Genomic DNA, 25041 nt, shown 5'->3' on the forward strand with positions numbered 1-25041 from the left:
CATATAGCAAATGTTAACACCTTATTTATTTTAAATAAATACCATTTAAATTAATTATATTCTATAGATACATTTTACTGTTTATAGCAAAATATCTAATTTTAGTACCTCCTACCCCTAAGCCACTAAATATGCTATTTAGTTACACTCTTTTCTTTCTCTCTCTAATTTGATACATATCATTCTCTCCTCCAAATAATACCGGATTCATTGACCGACCACCACTTCTCTTGGTTGGGATTTGGGAACCTCCTCCTCTCCGGCGAAATCCAGTTGTACGGCTCTCTCTTTGTCTCCTTTCATCTCCTAGATTTTCCGCCATATTTGAACTTGGTTATCTCAATTCCCAAATTCAAAAATCGGGAACCCCAAAGGCCCAATTGTAAGTACTAAACAGAGAATTTGATCCCGGACGATGAAGGAGCTGCGGAGGACGGAGATGAACGTCGATGTTAGAAGGGAAACGAGCCATGGCTTCCTGTTGTTGTTGATGCTTTTGACGTTATTGTTGCATCTGCTGCAATAGGAGTAGCTGGAAATTAGGGTTTGTTCTTGAACAAAGACGACGGATTTTGGGGCTGAGCAACTTGATTTTCTGTTAATATATTTCAATGTATTTTCAACGTATCATGTTGTATTTTCATTGTATTCATTGTCTTTTTTTTCCATTGTAATTCAATGTATCTCGTTGTATTCCATGTATTTCATTGTATTTGCTATCTTTTTTTCTCATTGTATTTCAATGTATCCCGCTGTATTCTATGTATTTCATTGTATTCACTGTCTCGCTATATGCCATGAATGTATTCATATATTTTTTTTTAATTAATATAATTTATGTATTCAGATGTATTATATAATTTCTCTGAAGATTGCAATGTTTTTGGGGTATTTTTCGGTTGAGAATCTTTTCTATAACTGAAAATACAAAATTTGTGTGTTATAATTGAGTTTGTTGAGTTATATTAGGAGTCTATTATGTTAATTGATTCACTTTCCGTTTTAAAAACAGTGTAATCCCCTATTTCACGCCGTGAATACAGTCGAATACAATAATTTGTCCAGCTGTAATCTCATTTTCACTCCATAAATACGGTCGAATACACTCGAATACAACAACTGATTAGCTGGACTTCCCTGATTCACGCCTATTTTTTCTACTGTATTCATGAATACAATAACTTAAATACATCAAATACATCTTATAACCATAAAAAAGATATCTATAATCCGTAATATAGCAAATGATATCTATAGATGGCTAATTACTACTAAAAATAGTGCTTTATGAAAATTTCTCATTTCCAAACTAACAATTGCCAAAATTCTTCCGATTGAGAAGGAACACCACTACAAGCAAGTTTGAACCTACTGTGCATAACAAACAATCCAAATAAAATGTTTTATACATAATGTACTCAAAAGCATATTCAAAATTTAATTTTAATGAGTTTATTGAAATTATGGGTTCCGAACTTAATATTAATGAGTTTATTAAAATTCAAAATTTAATTTTAATGAGTTTAATTTTGAACCTACTGTGCATAACAAACAATCCAAATAAAATGTTTTATACATAATGTACTCAAAAGCATATTCAAAATTTAATTTTAATGAGTTTATTGAAATTATGGGTTCCGAACTTAATATTAACAGGAATGCTTGCTTCCTTCTAAATCGACCTCAGCCCAGCCCACCGGATGTGATGGAAAAAAAACTTGATCATATAATTCGTGCGGGGCATTTCCTTCCTCGCCTTTGATCTTCCCTTTTTTGAATTTTTCACGTAAACACATCATAGAATATAAGCCAAAGAATTGGGTTCAATTGAACCAGTACTCTAAACTATAAGTCCAACCATGATTGCACTTTGTGTAACTATGAAGTCTGTAGGTTCTTGTGGTCCTTGTGATGATCGTGCATGTAATTCATTGCTTTTGTGGATTTACGGAATATAATAACACACTTATTGGGAGTAGGTAGTCAAAGAAATATTTTTTTTCGTAAAAAAGACTAGAAAAGCCATGTTTTGATAAGGTCAAACATGACCTAATTTTGGTCACAAACATTTCCAACAAACTTATGTAAATTCATGTGATCGTTAAGGCATATGATTACTCATCCTTTAATTGTTCTCTTAGGAGTTATACGCTAGTCTTTTTTTTAAAAGTGAACATCAGTTAAAAGTGATTGTTTAATTAGTAAAGTGACCAACAAAGCACAATTTATATTTATTGAATGTTAAGATTGTTTAATTGGATCATGAGGACAAATTAAAGTCTAACAATAAAACTATAATCTTAATTTTCCCCAATTTGGTGTTTACACACCATACAATAATTTAAAATAACACGTAACATACGAACATAAATACACAAAAATTAATATTTCTGTAAACACAAAAGCAGACATGAATATGTTGTACCCATACCAAAAAAAAAAAAAAAATCCTAGTTAAAATAATAAATGCAACAACTTTGTAAGGGATGGAAGTGTAAAATATACAACTAATGAACTTTTTCAAGAAATGAAAAGAAATAGTTAAAGTTCAAAGTTGACAGTAATATCTAAGAAATGTGGCAATATCATACACAAGAATGTCTAAAATAAACTAATCGACAATTTCTCTTTTCAACGTTATAAAATCTCAAGTGCTTTGTCTTTTACTTCTTTTGTATGGTATAGTAAACTACAAGCAGTCTTTAGATCTATACTGAAAACTTCAATATATATAAAACTAAATTAATTAATCAAAAGCATGAATTACTTATAGAAATATATCTTCAAGCATTTTAAATCAACTCGAAATAATCTTAGTGTTATGGGAGCAAAAAGTATCTCCTGATTTTCCCTATCCCGTTGGGTAATTCTTTCTACTTTCCACATTAAATGTGTTAAACAAAAAAAAAAAAAAAAAGGAAATGTTCGACCACTATTAATTCTGTTATGGTTTAATAATGTTAATTAACAGCTTGTTTGGATGGTTGTTACTGATTGTATCGTATTGTATTATTATCCCAAAACAATATTTGTTTTAATTGTTTCATTAAAAATGGTTGTATTGTATTGTTACATTCATTGTTCCGGAACAATGAAAAGTCCCTTTCTTTGAAATAACCGGTTTGGTGTGGTGGGATTGTTTCCTATTTTTCTTTCCAATTATGCCCTAATTTATTACTCCATAATTCTATTTTACCCTTTATCTTTTTGTTAATTTCAAATCTCCCACCTAAAACCTAATTTATCTTCGTCCTTTTTTTTTCGAACTTCTGCCGCTTCCAACTCCAATGTAAATTTGCTAATTTTATTCAACTAATTTTGTTAGAATTTGCATGAATTTAATTGCTTAATCTATTTATAAGACATAGTTGGTGATAAATTAGTAGAAATATGTTTTCTTAAATTATTTTTATGCGTAATTCTTGATATATTTAATATTTAAACAATTGAGGGTATTTTAGTAATTTATCAGTTATAGTACAGTACGATACAGTTAAACCAAATAGCAAAATATTATTTAACAATAGCAAATAATACAATCGATCCAAACGTCGTATATATAAAATGATACAACACAATACAATATATTATAAAACGATGGATAACAACCATCCCCACAAGCTGTAAAGAAGCCCCATTAAAATTTTCAGAGGAGAATAAATAGGCGCAAATATGTATATATCTCTTCTCTTGTAACAAACTGATATATGACAAACATACAAATTCCTTGTAACAGACCTATATATAGACACATAGGAAAATAACATGCACACAAAATGAGAGAAGCTCTGAGGACGCATGTTAAGCGAGGATAGCTAAAGTGCACCATCCATGGCACGCCAGAAGAAGAAGCAGATTCCAGCGCTGGTGGTTGACACCAACCTTTCCTTAACCAATGACGATTCATTTAGATTAGTTACACCAGAGACATGAGTTCCACAAAACTTAGCCCCAATTCAAATAGAGCAATGGATGATGGGTATGGGTAGTACTCCAACGATTTTACATGCCCTAAATCGAGATCAACTGGAGGTTCCAGAAAAGAAACAGGTGGAGGTAGAAGATTAGCAACCAGGAGCTAACAATGCAGCAAGGAAACTAAGATTCTCTGCAAATTATAGTGCGGTCAAGCCAACCATGACGGACATAGTCAAAGGTAATCGAGCTCAACGCCTAGGGCAGGAACATGATTACTTCCCTCCTACCCTGAAGGATGGAATTAAAGTTGTCAATCTAAGTGCTAATGCCATAGAATTGCAAAATCAAAAATGGAGGTCAGCCCTAATTGGCTATGTAATTGCGGGTAATCCTACATTCAAAGACATGCTTAAGTTTGTCTATGTGGTATGGATATTGTCACAACTCCTCAGGTTTATCTCCATGATGAAGGCTATTTTATATTTAGATTTGATGATGAAGAAGATAAACTGAAGATTTTGCAAAAATGGGCCTTATACTTATAACAATAGGCCTATGATTCTAAAGCAATGGGTACCAAACTTTAAATTAACTGAAGAACCACTGAATGCAATACCAGTATGGGTAGTGTTTCCAAACCTACCCATCCAGTATTGGGTGACAGAAAATTTGGGACGAATAGCTAGTTGCTTTGGGAAACCAATCTGTACTGATAAGCTCACAACAAAAGAATCTCTTATGCTAGGGTGCTTATTGAAATGGATGTGGCCTATCCTCTACCTGAATCAGTAACACTAGAGGAACCTGATGGTAGCTGTATATTGCAACCAATTGAATATAAGTGGAAACCAGAATATTGCCAGGAATGCTTGCAGATTGGTAAGCACAAAACAAACTGCAAAGCAAAACTAAGACGCACTCAGGAACAAATGACCAGCAGCAACCAAGGAGACAACAGAAGAAAGCAAAGAAGCAACAATGGAAAGCCAAGCCCAATACAGGGTCATCTGCTAATGCTACTGAAAAAACAAATGATGAGTCAAAGGAAAACCATAAGGAAGTGAACGTTATGGAGGAAAGTCATGAAAATCAAAGAATATGCAATGAGAGAGGCAAACAGAAGATGGATGAAAAGAAGGGTACCAGGTCAAGGTCTCCATTAGTAACTAAAGAGGTTGAACAGTTCCTACATCACAACAGATTCAGTGTGCTAAGGATATAACCTGAGAAAGCTAATACCAGCCTGGTAAAAGGGGATACTGTAAACAAAGATCCCCCATGATCATTTGCTCATGGAACATAAGAGGGTTGAACAAACCCTAAAAGCAAAAATCCTTTTTGCTTAAAAATAAAGTGGTACTTCGATGTCTAGAAACTAAAATAAAACAGAACATAGCAGAAAAAATAAAAAGAAAGTTAGAAGCTGAGTGGAGGATACATGCAAACTATACAGTCAGCCCTAAAGGTAGATTGTGGATTTGCTGAAAACCCCACAAGGTTTCAGTAAACATTTTGATATCGCATATGTAACTGGAACACTGTAAGGTTGAGGACAAGGAGTCACAATTGCCTGCCACATGACCTTTGTATATGGAATGAATACATAAAATGAGAGGGAAGATTTACGGAGACAACTGAAGCAAATTAGCACCCTAATGACAGATCCCTGGGTTGTCCTAGAGGACTTTAATACAATCTTTTCTGTGCAAGATATGGTTAATGGACTGCCTATAAAACAATTAGAGATTGAAGACTTTTGAAACTATACACAGGAGACTGGACTTGGTCAACTAAGCAGAAAGGGTTGTGCCTACTCCCGGTGCAATAAGAGAGAGGCAATAGATAGAATATATAGCTTGATTGATTGGGCATTTGGTGATGATCATTAGAACAGAGGTGGCCAAACAGAAATTGCCTAGGCCATTCAGACTTGTTAATGTACTATTGACTCAGGAGAACTTCAAAGAAGCAGTACACAAAGCTTGGGGATAACATATACAAGAACATAACATATATGTAATTTGGAGGAAACTGAAGTTGATAGAGTTGGAGACCTCCTAGATGAATAGAGAAATGTCAACATTGGAGAGCAAGCTAAATGAACTGAAAGACAAACTGCAACAAATATAGTTGGAACTGAATGCAGATCTGTTCAATGAACAACTCATTACAACTGAGAAGGATACTCTGATACAACTGGAGAAATGGACAACTATACATGAGAAGTTCTTCGACAGAAATCTAGAGCAACATGGCTAGCTTATGTAGACTCGAACAATAAAATTTTCCATGCAGCATTGAAAGCTAGACAAGCTAGAAATAGAATCTCCTCAATTTGCACAAAACATGGAATACAACTACATGAGCCTACTCTAATCCAAAAAGAATTTATAAGTTTCTTTCAGAACTTATTGGGAACAACTGCAGCAGAAATGCCATGCCTAGACCCAATCATAACAAGATATGGACCTTGTCTCACTAATGAACAGAAACAAGTGCTTCAGGCCTTGAAGGATCTCCCAGCTGATAAAGCCCAGGCATTGATGGATTCCCAGCTGAATTCTTCAAACAGTACTAGCATCTGATAGGAAAGGAGGTAACTAAGGCTACAATACAATTCTTTCAAACTGGGAAACTACTTAAGGAGGTAAATTGCACTACTGCAACTTTAGTTCCAAAAGTAAAAAACCCCACCTTTGGAATTCAGACCCATAGCCTGTTGTACTACTCTGTATAAACTGATAGCTAAAGTCATTACTGCTAGGTTGAAATTAGTAGTTGACTATCTGGTAGGGCCTTCACAATCAACATTCATTGAGGGGAGAAACATTCTAGATAATGTGATTGTGGCACATGAAATGGTAAAGGGCTACACATAAAAAGGAGTGTCTCCTACCTGCCTAGTAAAGGTAGGTATTAGAAAAGCCTATGATACAGTTGAATTGGGCTTTCTCAGAATGGTTCTACTAGAATATGGGATGCCTGGAAAGTTTGTAAGCCTAAGTACCCAAGATGCATCAAGCTAGAGATAGTCCATATATGCTTTGCTGATGACTTAATAATGTGTTACAGAGCTGATCCAATTTCTGTAAAGTTGATGCTTCAGCAGTTCTACCACTTCTCAATAGTATCTGGTCTCAAGGCAAATTTGAAAAAGAGTTCACTGTATATGGCAGGGATCAATCAACAACTTAAGGAACAATTATTGAATGAAATGCAATTCTCAGAGTGAGAGATCCCATTCAAGTATCTGGGGGTTCCTCTGTCCTCAAAGAAGATCACAGTTCAACAATGTCTATCACTGGTAGAGAAAATGATTGCAAGAATAAGATGCTGGTCTACTAAGTTCTTATCATATAATGGAAGGGTGAAACTTATTAAAAGTATGCTATTTGAGATGCAAACCTACTGGGTTCAGGTATTTCTAATTCCTAAGAAGGTCATTCAACTCATAACTAGAGTTTGCAGAATATTCCTATGGACATGCAGTCATAAGAGCTCAAGGAAAGCTCTAGTTACATGAGAGACATTATGTAAACCACATTCAGCAGGTGGTCTGAACTTCATAGAATTTCATGCATGGAATAGAGTAATTATCAGTAAATTCTATGGGCTGTAACAACAAAGAAAGATGCACTCTAGATAAAATGGATCCGTACCTTTTATATCAAGGAAAAGAGGTGCAACACCTAAATACACCTGCACAGGCCTGCTGGCCGGTAAGGAAAGTATTGGATGCAAAGAAGTGATTTCTGAACATGGACTACAACGTGACATTACAAAGCTGCTGTGAAAAAGATAAATTCGAAATCAAAAAAGTTTACTTATCCTTTCTTCCACAGTTTCAGAAAGTTCAATGGAAAGGGCTAGTGCTGGGACCAACTACTGTACGAAAACACAAGTTCATCCTTTGGCTGGCACTACTGGGTCGATTGGCCATTGTTGATATATTGCAGAAATAGGGTATACACGTCCAAACTGATTGTGTCTTATATAATACTGGAGCTGAGGAAAGCCTGTAACGTCTGTTCTTCTAGTGCTCTTACTCATCCCAAATTTGGAGTGCAATACTCATGTGGCTAGGGGAGAAAAGGAGAATTAGCAACTGGGAGGAAGAGATTGAATGTATAAGTAGGAAAATGAGGAACAACAGACCACGAGCAGAGATCATTAAGTTCCTATATGCTGCTACTATTTATCATGTGTGGAGGGAAAGAAATGCAAGGAGATTCCAAGCTGTAAAGAAAGAAAGTTAGCAGATACTAAAAGAGATAACCATACAGTTGCACACATGACGACAACATTTCAGCAAATGGAAGAGAGTATTAGAGTCCTTGTATAGTTACCCTGTGTAGAGGTAGTTGAGACACTAGAAAGCGAAACTTACACCTTTACAAATAAGTAGTGAGATTATGAAAGACTAGTTATAGAGTCCAATGTAACTAGTGGATGTATATAATTATATTTGGTTGAAATAAAACTTTTAATTTTGTCAAAAAAAAATATGCACACAAATTGGCCTTTTTATTTTATATTTTTATCATATAGTCGAAGTGAACTTACATGTACTTTGAATGTTCTATCAAAATATTTAAATAAATTTACATAATAAAGTTTAGATAAATAAAAAATACCTAATACGTATTTTTCTTGAGTTGGTCAATGTACTCTCATAATCTTTCTTTTAAACTTCACAAACGACAAGATCACAAATTTGGATGAAGTCTAAGCACACAATTTTAGCAATTACACGTTCGCAATTTTTTTTAATAAAATTATTTTCTTTTATTTAAATTATAATAAAAAATAGAAGATTTTTTTTCCACATGATAGTAGTAATATTTCTTTAAAATTCTCTCTATTGATATCTTTAAAAAGGGTAAAAAAGATAGAGAAAAAGCATCTGTGGGGAAACCCTAATTTCGTCGATTCAGTTTCATTTCAGCCTCGCATTACCTATCTCTCTATTTTTCTCTCTCTCTCATTCACTGTCTATATTCAATTCCCCAATCTCTCTCTCTTTCTCTCTCTAAAAATTCCCAACTCATCCGTGTTCTCGAAAATTCTTCACCGGTATAACGATTCCTCGATCGATCCGTCCCCTCCTCTTCCCTTAAAGGTATGCTTCTATCGATCTTCAGTAGCAGATTGATTATTTATTTTCTTCTTTTTTTTCTTCTGATTTTTTATTGTTATTTAGATGTCGGTTTGGACGATTGGTAAATTATTAGGAATTTTTGTTTACTTTTCTACGAAGGGGAATTTGGCGCTTATGTTGGTTATATAGCCATGTAAATTTTCCTTGTATTGATTTGTGTTTATGGTCATGATTAGTGTTGGGAAAATAAAATGATCCATATTTAAGCATGAATTTTCCATGGATAAAGGAGGATGGATGCGGTATGATTCGGGCCGGGGAAAAAAATAGTCAAATTATGTTGAATCCTCAAAATGATGGATGGCGGACATGGAATAAGATGGGCCCAGAGAGGGCAGAATGGATATAGAGTGATTGATATTATTGACAATCATTGGATTGAGGCATTCAGGCGTAGTTGTTAGTGTTATGTATGGATAAAATAGTCAAATTATGTTGAATCCTCAAAACAATGGTAGTAATGGGACTTGGAAAAGATGGGGCTCAAATAGAGCAGAATGGATATAGAAGATTTTTTTAATGACTGAGAAATCCATCTGGGCCAATCCTTAGGACCAACTGCAGCCTAGGAAGCTCGGGGATAATAGTGGATTCATATAGCTGACACATCTAATTTGTATTGAGGCATTTAGGGGTAGTCATTGTTGCTATTATGCAGGGAAGTTGTGGTTTTATGGGGTAAGGATGGGTTCGGCTGGAGAAGCTGCCAAAGGAAATGGGATTGCAACAAGCTTCTATTGTAACATGTCTAAGGTTTTCTTATTTGTATTGGTTAACAACCCCCCCCCCCCCCCTTTGTCTTGGCGAAAATGCTCATAAGTAAAAGATGCTGAAAGCCTAAATGATTGTGAGATATTCGCTGCCATGGTTGGAATGAGACTCTTTTATTTGTCTTGGAAAAGGGGTGGGATTCTCTTTTTAAACGCCTTTCACCCCTCACATTCGTGAATAGGTTTAAATCAGTGTTGTCAAACGTGTGCTTAATGCGGCCTTGGAGCGAGGCACAAAACATGTTGAGCGCTTCGCCTTGCTTAGCGGGCGCTTTAGTGTCGTCATCAAGGCTCTAATACATACTTTTCCTTGCTAATGAGCGTAATCTTGAAGAGGCGGCATTAGACAATTGATATTTAACTTTCTCGTAATTTCTTTCAATTTTTTTGTCAATATATTCGTTATTGATGCTTGTAATTATTAATCTTGGACTACACACACATATTTGTATTGTTCTCCTTTTGCGTCTTTCTTCATTAAAGCCCACACTTTATTTGTGCTTTGCTCTTAAAGCCCCAACGCACCTTAGAGCTTCTTTGCGCTTTTCGCCTTTGATAGCACTGGTCTAAGTATAACACTGGTTAGGATCAGAATTGTCGTGACCATATTGTTCTAAAATAGTTGCAACCATGTTGCGGATCAGAAATGCCATGACTGACTTGTTCTATTTGGAAATCAAAGGTGTAATTTGGAAACAATTTCTCATCAAGATAGTCTTTTCTTTTCTTGTAAGTTAATTGTAGATGGAATATCTTGTGTGCCTAGGTCTCCGTGGATTATGGAACTTGCATAAGAATTTCTATGGTAAATGATTGACTGTCAGTTGAAAAATTAGTAATTTGTAAGCAGCTGACTGAGGTATTGGAAATTATAGGTTCTACAGTTGTCCAAATTGCAATTGGTTTTTGATTTTGGCACCAATTTATTTCTTCCAGAAAGGATCTTAATTAAATTAACAGTGATTGTTGGATGTACTTATCTATCTCCTCTGTTTCTGTTTTGACAACAAATGCAACTTATTTAGCTTCTTGCACGGGTTCTCAAAAAAAAAAAAAAGATGTGGACAATTTATAAAAATTCACATTCCTTATTTTTATCAGATATGTGTATTTCTCTGTTTATCATGAATCTGGAAGAGCATTGTTCTGACTAAATCTCGGTCTTTAGGCCCCTTTAAAAAACAGTCCATATGCCATGAAACTCAATTGTTTGTTCTTCGTGTCCATTATCTCTATTCTAGATAGACTGCAAAACGTCTGTGTATGTATGTGCTGCTCTTACTGAATCACGGTCAGAAGTGTGCCGTTGCACATCAACTATGTAAATATATGATATTTTGGAATTGCTACTTTGAATGATCTGTATATGCTACTGTCGTTGGCCTGTTCGAGCTCTCAGTACAATTCTGGAAGTATGCTTATGTTTTCATTTAATTTTATATTAGTCTTCTTGATGAGAGTTTCTTGCCTACTCTTATATTATGTATAACACTGGCCAGTGGTCGTGGGTGCTTCACTGATTTTAGTGTAAATTAACCGTGGTCAAACATGATCATAGTGGGTGCTCATGATCAATTATTTAACTTTTTAGGTATTATCTATGAGTACATAACACAATTTGGCCTAAGCCAATGGGTGCTGTGGGTGCTTCGGCACCCATACCTCAAACGTAAATCCGCAACATCCTGTAGGTCTTGTGACTTTCTTGTTAACTCATTATAACAGTTAAAGGAAGAAGCAACAACAACAACATCAGTCCAGTGTGGTTCCACAAGTAGGGTCTGGAAAGGGTAAGATGTACGCAGCCTTACCCCTACCCTGGGAGGGCAGAGAGACTGTTTCCGATAGACCCTCGGCTAAAGAAGGTGACCCTGGTAGCAAGTAATAGCAAAACAATAATTAGAAAACTAAATCGGAGATAGCAACAGATAATATGAAAGGGATACTGATAACAAGTAGCAGCAAGATAACATATTTAGAAATTCCAAGGCAGCAGACGAGAATATGAACGAAGTACTGCTAGCAAACTACGGAATTACCAATGGCAAGTAACAATGAAACGAGACATGCGAATATAGAAAACTAAGGAAAAAAAGGGTACTGAACTAGCGCTAATACTATCGAGCTAGAGAAGACAAAGGGAGATGCACGACTACCTACTAACCTTCTACCCTAATCTTCAACCTCCACACCCTTCTATCTAGAGTCATGTCCTCGGTTAGCTCAAGTAGCGCCATGTCCCACCTGATCACCTCTCCCCGAGACTTCTTTGGCCTACCTCTACCCCTCCTCTCACCTCCTAAGGCCAACCTCTCACTTCTCCTGACAGGGGCATCTACGCTTCTCCTCTTAACATGCTCGAACCATTTCAACCTTGCCTCACGCATCTTTGCCTCCACAGGGGCCACCCCCATCTTGTCTCGAATAACTTCATTCCTAATTCTATCCAATCCAGTATGCCCACACATCCATCTCAACATCCTCATTTCCGCTACCTTCATCTGCTGGACATGAGAGGTTTTGACTGGCCAACACTCTGCCCCATACAACATAGTCGGTCTAACAACTACCTTGTAGAACTTACACTTAAGTCTCAACGGCACATTCTTATCACACAAGACACCGGAAGCAAGCCTCCACTTCATCCACCCTGCTCTGATACGGTATGTGACATCCTCATCTATCTCCCCATCCTTCTGAATTATAGATCCCAGATACTTGAAAATCTCTCTCCTGGAAATGACTTGCGTATCGAGTTTCACATCCCCGTCCGCCTCCTGGGTAACAACGCTAAACTTGCACTCCAAGTATTCTGTCTTGGTCCTGTTCAACTTGAAACCCTTAGACTCCAGGGTATGTCTCCAGACCTCAAGCCTCTCGTTAACGCCACCTCGCGTCTCATCAATTAGGACTATGTCGTATAAATGATTTTGTTTTTTCTTTTGGACGGTGGGGTTGTGGTGTTTGTGAAATATTGAGTGAGGTTCATTCGCATTATGCAATTACTTATGCATTAAAAAGTTCATCTTAGATGGTGGTTTGAATGAGATCGAGAATGGACATTTAGATATTGCTGCTTGAAGACATTTCTTGCCTCTAACCAACGAGAGAAACTACACCTAAGATAGTCTTAATGCAGTTTTCTGCATGACTGAAAATCCCCTTTTGTGTAATCATGTGAGGCATTCGTCTCAGGCATAATGCATTGCCACTCAAATTGCTAATTGGAGATGCCTTTGAATAGGTAGGGTTTTTAGGATTCTCGATGTAGTTAGTGCTGAAGTTTACTAGACTACGGATGATGAAACAAACATAAAGACAATCCTTTGGGTGGAATTTTATTAGGATTACCTGGATAGACGCTCCTTTCTATTACTTAGTAGTATCTAGATTGATACTCATTTCTATAAATTTTCCATGGGCTTTGGCTTCTGATCTGATAGAATGAGGCTTACTTCATTCATTAGCTACGCTTGTCTATCTGCTTTTGCTCTCCGGCAGTGGTAACGTTAGAATCTCTCTTCTTGTCGTATGACTAGAGTTGCAGTAGAATTCTTCTTGGTTCAGCTTTTCTGCAAGTTTAAAAGAATTGCTCAAAACTTGCAATAGTAACATATTTGACCCTTCTCTGATAATTCAAGTTTGTGTTCATGTCTCTTCTTTGTACGTGAATTTAATCAATGCATTGCGTTATATGGTTATCAACTCATTAAATTTATTGTTTCAGGAATACAAGGAATTGTCTAACAGATAAAAGTGTGTCCATGTTCATCTATAGTTCTGTCTTGCTTCCTTGTCTGTCAGTTGATACTGAGATGTACACATCAAGCCTAGGAATTAAAAAAACTTCAGTTATATATATATTCTCGTATCTGTGCCTTTGATGTTATTATGGAACTTATTAGATCTTCCTCTCTTAAGGGGAATGTGCAGACCTCTACTTGTGTACTCTTTTTCGACAAGAAGTCGTTTTCTTCTTCAAACTTAATATTGTAATTTTTATTGATGAAGAGCCTCTTATCGATAAAATTTACACTCTGTGCTAAACTTACTCTATTATTCTTCTTCTCTGGTATAGATTTTTGAATTAGAAGCTGCAGCAATGTCTCCAGCATCTAGGTCCAAGCCAAAGGACAAAAAGGGTGGCAAGGAACCACCCAAAGCTGCTTCAAAGCCTTCAAGTGTAAATGCAGGTGCTGCAACACCCACTAGTGGATACAATCCTCTTTTAGGAACATTCCATACGCTTGAGACAGCTCCTGTGACTTCAAATGCTGCTCTTCATGTGAATGGTCGTTTCAGAAATATTGACGAGACAGATGACCATAGTGGGCACTCACTTGGAGCTAGCACTGAGTATGATTCTGTTTCCAATAATGGTAGCTGGTCTGGTGAGTCCGAGGACCATAAAGAGAAAACATCCAATCCTCCTCCGCGGCCAGAGGCAGTACCTGGCTCTGATAACGACAAGCGCGAAAAAATTCGTCAGAAGAATGAGAAGAAGCATCAACGTCAAAAGGAGAGACGAGCTCAAGAATTGCATGAAAAGTGCAGTGGCTATCTCATGTCGAGAAAGCTGGAAGCTCTTTCCCAGCAGCTTGTGGCTATGGGATTCTCTTCAGAACGAGCGACAATGGCTCTTATCTTGAATGAAGGCAGAGTAGAAGAATCAGTGTCGTGGTTATTTGAAGGAGGTGAAGAAGCAGATAAACATAAGGAACATAATCTTGATGGTGGGGGTAATCTGAAAATTGACATTTCAGAAGAGCTTGCTCGAATTGCAGACATGGAAATTAGGTATAAGTGCTCCAGGCAGGAGGTTGAAAGAGCAGTAGTTGCCTGTGAGGGTGATCTCGAGAAGGCTGGAGAGACTTTGAGGTCACAAAAGCAGGAACCTCATTCTGTGCCATCTAAGCCTGAAGAAAGTGGTGATCCTCCTACCGTGGGCAATGGCAAGCTTCCAGTTGTCAACAGCCAGAACTTACTTAGAGTACCTGTAAAACCTTCATCCAGCACAATATTGCCAAAGAGGGATGACAGAGACTTCAATTATACTAAAGTTGCAGCCACAGCAGGGTCTTCTGCGGATAATGGGAGCAAAAATATACAATCATTAAAAAAGGTTCAACCGAAACTGGACTGGGCCAAGCCACCGCAGGTGGTGGTGCCTGCTGACAAAAGGTGGCCAAATGCAGGATCGAATCCTTCTGTTTCCTATTCTTTGGCATCTCCTCTGCAGGCATCACCCTCATCTGCCAAGTCAGAAGCTCGTTATGTGGCTGTAGGAAATGAGTTGAAGAATCTACAGCTAGGAACCGTGAGAGAACCAGTCATAGTTATGCAACGACCCAATCAATCAATTAATCCTAAGCAGACTCCCACCTCAACTGTTAGCTCTTCTCCACCTGGAACTGCAGCAGGGTGGTTTCCTAACAATTCTATTGAAACAATGAAACCCAATGAACTGATGCCACATATTCCTGGCACAAGAAGCCTAAGCACAAATGGTGTCAGCACAAACCAGTTGTACAGCCAACTTCAGTATCAACAGCACCAGCAACCACAACAACTTGTTTCTAGCAATGGCTCACTTGAATCACCAGGAATAAGCCGGGGGAATAGTTTGTGGAATAGAACAGGTGCTCTGCAGACACAAACCCTTTCTCCGGCTTCCTCGCTTGGACTCTTCTCTGGGTTTGGAACCAATGGTACATCTGGATCATCATCTCCAGTGGATTGGAACAGTGGTGGTGGCTCAATGGTGCAGCTAGACTACGCCAACATAGACTGGAGTTTAGATCGTGGGACTTCATCATCGAGATTAGGTGGCATGTGGTCAACGACAAGCTCTTTTAGGCCAAACAATGCTCGTACATATGATTCATTTACCCCTGGACTTGGTGTTACATCTGCCATGAGACCTGTCCTGTCCAATGGAGGTGGTGTCTCAATTCCCGGATTGCAGGAAAGAGTTGCGACAGCGGAAACGTCTACTGGTGGTTCTCGGGAGTGGACTTCTCCATTTGAAGAGAGAGATCTTTTTAGCTTACCAAGACAGTTCGTTTCTTCCCCTTCACTTTAGGAGTGGTGAAGTGGAATTGAAATGAATAAAAAGGAGAAAGAAATGAAAGAGACCAGTAAATGTGCTTGAATTTGATGTTGGTGTTGGTTCTTATGATGCTATTTCCATGTTGATGTTTGTTATGATCATCTTAGTGGAAGAGCATCCCAGTCCTTTGGTTTATACTTGTTTCTTCCCTCTTAATTCCCCTGTTTCTGCCCCCAGCCAGCCTTTAATTCTCAAACATAAAGTCCTCTCAAGAACAATAAAAAGGAAACAAGAAAAATGTCTCCCTTTACATCAAGCTTGACATTTTAATTTAGGAGTCACTATTACAGCGAAATTAGTTCAAATTATTCATTTGCAGTAAGAATAAAATTACTAGCGACATTTGTAATACAATAGTATAGGAATAGTCCCAAGCATAGGGAAGCGATATTCGATATTAAAAAGTATTTTGCTCCCCACATTTACACAACAAAATGGACATTTCTCGAAGGGAAATTAGTTCAAATTATCCCGATCAATAGGAGTAGGAAATTCAAGAAGGTCCTTGTCCTTGTCGAACAAACACATTTCTTGCTCGTTCAAGTTGACGAACGCTTCCACTCCTCTATCTGGAGTATTCATCAAGATAAAGTTCTTGCTAAATTGACCAACATTTCCTAGACTTCCTTTAGCAGGTCTCCCCCATCCAAAATCTAGTTTCTCGTATTCGTACATTAATGTACTACTACAAAGGTACACATCACAATTCCTTTGGTTGAATAACTCTTTTCCTGTTCTATATGCATCTAGCATCTCTACAACCCACTCATTTTCTTCGAGATTATTTTTGCTGGAGAGGTTGTTTTTGTACTTTCTTATATCTCGTACTAATTTTGGCAACCTGAGGTCTCGTTCGTTGTTATATATTGGTGTAGAAAAGACAGTGAGAATATTCCCTATGGTGCTTGGTGGTAGCGGAGGTGAAATTCTTTCTCGAAGATTTGAGTATTGGATCAACTGAGATCGCTGAAATGAACCCGAGCTACCACTTACAGCAAAGGCAGCACATTTGTAGAGAAGTGCATTCACGACCTCGCTCCTTGTTGGATTTTGAAGTCCTGATTCATCAGCAATATAGGCTTTGAGAGCACTTAATTTCGAGTCAGAGAAAACAAACCTCTTTTGGATACAATCCTTGTTTTTCGACTCGATAACAGATGCAACCAAAGGACCATCGAATGGTGATGGAAATAGGGAATCCTCAGCAAAATATGGAGATATTTTTGCGTTTGGATTTCGAGTTAGTGCAGCCCAATCTCTCAAAAAATAGTAAGCACTACATGCATCTCCCACTTTGTGTGAAAGGCGAACACTAAGTAATCAAAATGGCTAATTTGGACTATAGTTAAGGCGCGATCAATACAACTATCCCAAGGTAAACCTTGACGAAATGTCAATTCTTTGATATTTGAATTTGGATGATGGATAACTTTATCCATTTGAGAACTGATTTGAACTTCAAAGAACTCAACTCCACTATCATCACAATCAATAGTGGCATTGTCTTTTAGACTTCCAGCCCAAGGATAGTAACAAGTTAAAGTTTTTGACACAGAGTTAGCTAAAAGATTTGGTAGTTGTTTAGGTCCATTTGGGATAGTAGCTACTTGATGTTTGGGGTAGAAAAAAACAAGGGGCATATAATTGTAAGGCCTTTGATCTAAAAGGGAAAGTTTGTGACATCTTTGAGTAGATGGGGTGGGAGAGGAAGGTTTGATTATTTTCTTGGAAATTGTTGATAGCATTTTTGATACACTCACCATCTTTACAAACCTTCACCAATGACTCCTTTTCCCCCCTAATAAAGCCTTGTGCTAATACTTAGCCAGATATGTGTACATACATACACAAATAAATAAAGAAACAAAAAGTCCATATTAAGCTTTCTCAACTTTCATCGAGTTCACATTAATATTAAAATTGGCCATGTATACGTGGAGTATAAATATAAAATACATGTTATTAAAAAAAATGACTTTTATAAGAAGATAGTGGTAAATACATATTGGCATTGGGCGGTTAAACCAAATCAAACCATGATAAGTAGATATAATATGGTATAAACGTTTGGTGCAGATAATGTTTTTACATAATATAATGGTTCTTGCAATGATGATATTTTTAGTTTATGTTAACTGACAATGTGAAGAATATTCAATGTGATTTGATGGGATATGACAGGTTACACAAGAGTATTTGTTTAGATTGCGGATCAATATTTATTATTTAAAGGTACAGACAGTTAACTTTTAATAGAATTGATTGTACAATTTATTTGTTGTATACTCTATATGGCGTAAAGATTTTTTGTCATTTCCTAATGAGATCTTCCACGGCAACTAGGCACGTTTATTTATTTATTCACATATATCTATTTCAAAGCAATTGTTAATTCAATTGTGTACTCTTGAGCAAACTCATTATAAGCAAGTACTTAAATTAAGTACTTATGGAGTATTATTTAAGTACTTGCTTTTTATGAGTTTGCTCAAGAGTACGCAATTGAATTAACAATTACATTGAAATAGATATATGTGAATAAATAAAACAATGTGCCGAGTTGCCATAATAAACAAGTATTAATACCTCTTACTTTTTTACATGAATAGGCTTACGATCTAACTCTTGTTATTAATCCGCATTCGAAAAATATCTTCCGGAAACTTACACAATATAAATAAAAAATGTAGAAGAAGTATAATTATATCCGAGCTTACTGAATTTACAATGTTTTCTTAAGTAACTTAATTCCCATCTACTACCCGAGGTTTATGATTATTTAGCGGTATTTCAAATACCACTATATCACGAATACAAATGGCGATAGTGAACACACTTACTCTGTTTTTGTAAGAAAATAATACAAAAACGAGAAGAGATTTCAGAATTTTCATTAGAAAAATCCGAAGGAAAGAGCATGTATTTATAGCCAATGTTTGGGTAAAAATCAAAGAGTTTCAACTCTTCCTTTAAGGCTGCAACTCAAAGTGGCTATTTTACGAAATGACTATTTACACAAATCGCCAATTTCAAATTTTAACGGAAAAATCAAAACGGAGAAAAATTAAATTACCATTACGGATGTGGTTTGATTCGGATTAAAAATATTAGATGTGGTTTGATTTGGATTAAAAAATATTAATTTAATCTTAATATTAACAAATAAATTTGGTCCAAAAAATTAATCAATCAATCAGTTCATTTGACTAGATCTAAATCCAAAAATAAAGTCGAGCCGAGCCGAGCGACGACGATGACGCGAGACTTGACCTCTTCTCAACTATTATATGAAGCAGTCAGTGAATTTTAGCAAAATATATAGAAGATCTGCGTAAAAAAATAACTTCTGATCGAATTAAATTGTTATCTTGAAATATAGTTGAATATAATTTATAATGTCTAATTGGGTATTTATGACACCAGTTCATGAGAATAAGATGATCATTTTGAATAAAAATCAAAACACATATATTCATCTTTGCATTATTAGCTCTTTCTGATGTAAAAATTGCATTGAGCCTTATTTGATTGCCCCCATTTAACCTGTACTCATATTTTTAAAATTATTTAACCTATACCCTAATTTTGAAACTTCAAATCCTTCAACCTACGAGCTCTTTCTTCCTCCTCTTCTTTTCCTAATTTTGACAGCATCGCAAAACCGGAGATTAAACTGGCGCCGTCGGCCATAACTTCAGATCAACATTCTCATCAGGGGATAAGTTCAAGTCTAAGCAAAAAATCCTCTTGCTGCTATTTGACTTCTTCAACACCGGTATAATTCTCTTTCCGACGACCGGAATAATCGTCTTTCCGAGTGCCGTCGACGTTTTATTAATTTCATCACAGTGACGCCAACATAAAGAAAACTCCATATCACATCACATATATATAGAACATCAACTGAAGTTTGGGAATATTAACAGAATCAACATCAATTGAAGTTTCACAAGCTTTGGAGAAACAATATTAACAGAATCAACATCAACACAAAATCTTAACACCAAAGTCTCAAGCATTGGCAGAATAAGATCGTTTTCGTCTGATCTTACATGACCGTTAAGTTCAGAATGTTCCAACTGAAGACTAACAAGTTTGGGAAACTAAAGTTTATTGTACCACAAACTGACTTCATACTAATTTGTCTTAAGTTTGCGCTACGAACTGAAGTTTTTTTGATTGTTTTTGTAAGTCGGGCCAAACTTCAGACGAAAATATTTGAAGTTTTACTTTGATAAGGTCACACTTCAGGCAAAAAAATTCTGAAGTTTAAACTTAAGACATAAATTCTTGCTATTTCAGGCTCCGTAAGTTACCCGAAAAGTAAGTACACTTATAATTTTTTTTGCAAAGCGAGTCTAAGTTAAATTGTGACCCAAAAACTGGGTATAGATGCAAATTCCCCCTTTCTGATCGCTTCGTCGTTGTGTTCTATTATTGATTGTACTCCATTTGGCCACTTTTGTTAGCATTATCTTGTTCAAAATTGGCCACTTTTGTTAGCATTATCTTGTCCAAAATTGTATATTAACTCCGCATACAACAATTGACTTCAACCTTTATTTGTTAGACAGATAGGTACGTCTATGGATTCAATTAACTATTGCAACACGGCATAAAATTTGCTTTTACCTTATTTAAAGTGATTTATGTTATATATATTAAGTGTAAAGAATTTTGTTACTATCAATTTATTATGTACATACACACACACGAGCCTTGAACCATCACCAAATATGGAGATACAGTAAGAAGTACACTGTCTGACCCAAAAATAGAATTTTCGGTCAAAGTCAATATTAAAAAGAGATTGGGCTACTGATAATCAAAATTACATCACTTTCTTAGTAATTTGAGGAATAAAATATAAAGAAAATAATAGACAAGGAAAGAAAACTCAAAATAGATTGGTAATCACTCCCCGAATTGCGGTTAAAACTTTTTGAATAAAGCAAAAGAATAATTGCATATATCAGTCAAGAATCAGATACCATTACAAATGAGGACTAGACCCTTATATAAGAGTATATAATTATAACGATTTCCTTACTTAATTCGGGCTTGCTAATGGAATTAATTTCCTTGATTACCCGTTACCATATATAATTGTAATGAAAGCATTAATGACTGAAGATTTTGCGTAACCACAATTAATGTCGATTTCCCTTCCTTATTTATAACAGATTCGTACACCTTCCCTCCTTATGGTCTTTATCCATTCCGTTTTTATTTCTTCTTTTCCAGTTCTTTTCTAGAGAAATACCGGGGGTATTTCTCCCGTGCCTTCTTGAATTCTTGAATTCACTTGATTGAGAGTGCCACCTGTCACCTTGATGTAGTCCACGTGTCATGCTTTTTTCCACCAATACAAATAGTCCCCCCACTTTCTGAATATTCGGAAAGTGGTAAGTATTTATGGCGGGAATTCTTTGCCGCCTTTTCCCGAGTAACATAATGCCTTTCTCAGAACCGATACGACATACATCATGTCTATTCAATGCTCAAGACATGTGCCCTTTGTAATTGGTTCTGCAATTTTCAGCGCATTTTTAGGGTTTTTCTGCGGCTGCATCAATCACGAAGTAACAGTTCCATGATGACGGTTCATAATGACCAACTCTGATGACAGTTGCTTTCTCCTATAAATACTTCATCTCACTAAATTTCGAAAGTTTCTTTTTTCTCTTCCTTGTATTTATCTTAATTCCCAGTTTTTCTTGTATCTCTTCATCTTTTCCTTGTATTTCCTCCATTACAGATGTCTTCACGTTCTCAAAATCCTTCTTCATAATTAGACCCACGTAAAGTGGTGATCGTTGGTGAACTTTCTCCTTTTACTGCCTCCACTAGGAGTAGGAGAGGTGTCAGACTTCATAGTTTAGGTTCACTATCCGATCGTAGTTCTACTCCTCAAAGTAGCACTGCTATGCCATATTCTTCTAGGGCTAGAACTTCCTTAACTCCTAGATCTTCCTCTAAGGGAGGGATCACAATGAACCCATGCGTGAACCTACTGTTTCTGAGATTGTCCCACAAGAGTTCTCTTTCGTATCAGATCGCGAAGCTATGAAAAAACAGGTTTCTTTTATAGCATCTCTTAACCCTGCTGAACATTACCCAAGCTTGATTACTCCAGGACTTCTTTCTTTGGTTCGACGTGAATGCCATTGGAATCCGGATTTTTCAGTATTGATTCCTGGTGCTAATCAAAGAATCACCTCTTACCATGCTGGTTTTTTCTTTGTTTACACCTATCCTTTTACTTTAGGGTTTGAACCTCCCATTGACTCTGTGATTATTGAGTTCTGTCACTACTTCAATATTTACCTCGGTCAAATAGGTACCATCATGTGGAGGGTAGTTGCTTGCATTCGCTACTTGTCGGGTTTAGTGTCCGCCCCTTTTACCTTTCGTCACTTGCTCTACCTATATTCTCCAAAACTGTTTCATGAAAGTGTCTTTTCCTTCGTGGCTAGAAGTAAAAAGGGTTTTAGTCAGCCCCAGGATAACCGTGACCGTGGCTGGTATGCTCGATTTGTTGCTGCCCCCACTCGTGGATTAGTGGGTGATGAAAATATGCCTTTCCCTGAAAAATAGAACTTTGCACGTAAGTGTTTTTGCCTTTTTTTCCCTTACTTTTCTTGACGTTTTGATTTTCTTTACATGAATGTATATTCATTTTTTCAGCAACCATGGAAATTTTTGAAGAAATTCCTGACTTCCGTGCTTGGGTAGAAAAAATGTTGACCGCTGCTCCCATGGATAAGAGATCCTGGAAATTTCTTTCATAGAAATTTGGATGGAAAGTGAAGACGCACGATAACTTTTTATTCCCATGATTCCCTTTCTCTCTATTTATTCCTTCCTTTTAATGCATATACTTTTTTCCTTTTTTATTAGGGTTTGCCATTCGTAGTATCGACCCTTATTCTGTTCCCTTTGCGAGGCTTTCTATAAGCTCTGCACAAGAACAAATTTTAAGCGTATCTTCCTCCAAGAGGAAACCACTGAAGCCCATGGGTCCGAAGATAGGATACCAAAGAAAGTTCCTTAGTGAGGAAACTACGTGTCAGAAGACGCGTGGTTTCGGATGATGAAACCCATATCTCTCAAGATCCCCCTTCAAGTTCAATTCCTTTTAGTCTCGTTGATGAGCCAGAGAATACCTATTTGGATATCTCTGATAAAAATGCTAGTAACTTTGATAACCTTCCCTCAAGTCCTATTTATAGGTTCTTTGCCCAAGGTTTTGAGGGTGAAGAATAATTTGGACCTGTTTCTGAAGAGCCGCCACTTGCCTCTGTTCTGATGTCGTCAGTTACACCTATTGTTAATCCCTTGTTTTTCCGCCTATAGTAACCCTAGTGGTTTCCCCCGCTTCTGCTCCTCGTGAAGAAGCTGAGCCTTCTAGCAGGAGATGGGGTATTAAAAAAGTTCTGATTGAAGTCCCCGATGGTGGGAATCTGTTAAAAAAGTCCAATCAAGCTGCTGTGTGGTTAAAACTATTGCTTGGTCCCGTGAAAAGAAAAAAGCTTGAGGGTCACAATTCTTTGACCTTGATGAATGGCATCATCCATTCTTCCCTCAAGGTATTTACTTACTTATTTTCCTTTCCTTCTTTTCTCATTCATAACTCCCCTTCTTTTCTCTTTTTATAGATCAATTTGACAAGTACGAAGCTTATGAGAAGGATTTCTTGGACAGATCAGCAGGTGATTGAGTTGCGCACCGAGGCTGATAATTGGAAGAGCAATTCGAAGGCTTTCAACTGGAGAAAGACGTTCTTGGTGAGGAGAAGAAGCTTTAGAACAACAACTGAGGATGATCACCGCTGAACTAGCAATTTTAAAAGCTTCTTCTAGTCAAGTTGAAAAAGACAAGGACAGATTGGAATCCTCCTTTGCTGAACAACACTCCAAGGCAACTGAAGAAATATAAAGTTTGAAAGAGCTCCTTAATCAAAAAGAGGTGTATGCGGGTGATGTGGTACATATGCTCACCCAGGCTCAAGAAGATCTTCGTACCTCTACGGACAAGATTCAGTTCCTTGAGAGTTATCTTACTCCTTTAAAGGCATCTTACGAAGCCTCAGAAGCAAAAAAAGAAGAGTTAAAAGCTGAGATTGAGCAGTGGAAGAAGGATTATGAGGCCTTGAAGACAAGTTAACACTTGATGTTAGCTGGACTTTTTTGAACACTCGCTTCGAAACTCTAACTGAAGCTAGCCAGGAGGGTTTTGACCTCAATGCTGAAATTGCGAAAGCAAAAGAGACGATTGAATAGACTCAGCAGTGCCAAAGCTTCTCAACACCCGAGGATGAGAGTTCCAAAGGTGATGGTGATGGACTTACTGCTGGTGAAGCTGATGCTCAACCCTCGTCTTCTCAAATTAATTCTTTTTCTCCCATGGATTATTCTCCCTAGCTTTTCCCTCTTGACTTTTGTGGAAGTTGTTTATTTTTGCTTTGGTTTTTGTTGGAATTCTTTCTTGTTTTTTGGATAATTTTTGGAAGCTTTTCCGCCCTTGTTTTTGGGGTTATGATATAAATATCTCTTTGCTTCATATTATGCTTTCTGCTCTTTGAGATTTTGAGCTTATACTTACATTTAAAATACTTTAGTGGACAGTGACTTCAATATGCACAGTTTTTTATAAAAGTGGACCCTTTTATATTAACAACACTGATGAAGATGACGTCTCATCTTCATATTGGTGCAAAGATATAAAACATGAAGTAATTTGAAGAAGTTTTATTTTTTGAACTTTTCAATAAATAAGTTTGTATAATATTTTCATAAATGCTTTCTTTGTAGCAGGTTTACAAATTCGGGTATATCTTCCCCTGGCTAAATTTATGGCTTTAACCTAGAAGCTCGTGGGAATATTTTGCACTTTCTACTGGCCATCTTTTCTGCAAGTTTGAACGCCTTTGAAATTTTTTATTCAAGGGCTCTTTGAGGTTTTAATCATGGCTGAAATATGCTCTTGGTTTACATCTTCTTTCCTTGTGTATCCTTCTATATGCATAGTCCCCCCAGTGTTAGAGCATTGAAGCATGAGATCTCGAACACTGGATCAGCTCCTTA

General features: G+C 36.8%; 2 protein-coding genes across 2 annotated transcripts; one reads left to right on the forward strand and one right to left on the reverse strand.

The window, feature by feature from the left end:
- The first annotated feature begins 8811 nt into the window (after positions 1–8811).
- On the forward strand, positions 8812–16090 carry LOC107809605 (uncharacterized). Its single transcript, XM_016634263.2, has 2 exons — positions 8812–9037; positions 13925–16090. The coding sequence occupies exon 2, from the start codon at positions 13949–13951 to the stop codon at positions 15926–15928; it is 1980 nt and encodes a 659-aa protein (XP_016489749.2). The 5' UTR covers positions 8812–9037; positions 13925–13948; the 3' UTR covers positions 15929–16090.
- Positions 16091–16411: 321 nt separating this feature from the next.
- Positions 16412–17718, reverse strand: LOC107809603 (acyltransferase Pun1-like). The gene is made up of 2 exons (XM_016634261.1): positions 17337–17718; positions 16412–17247 (listed from the first exon to the last, which is right to left on the reverse strand). Exons 1-2 carry the CDS (start codon positions 17716–17718, stop codon positions 16412–16414), a joined length of 1218 nt encoding a protein of 405 aa, XP_016489747.1.
- Positions 17719–25041: the final 7323 nt, after the last annotated feature.

The sequence above is a fragment of the Nicotiana tabacum genome, chromosome 8 (genome assembly GCF_000715075.1).
Source record: "Nicotiana tabacum cultivar K326 chromosome 8, ASM71507v2, whole genome shotgun sequence".
Classification (NCBI taxonomy): Eukaryota; Viridiplantae; Streptophyta; class Magnoliopsida; order Solanales; family Solanaceae; genus Nicotiana; species Nicotiana tabacum.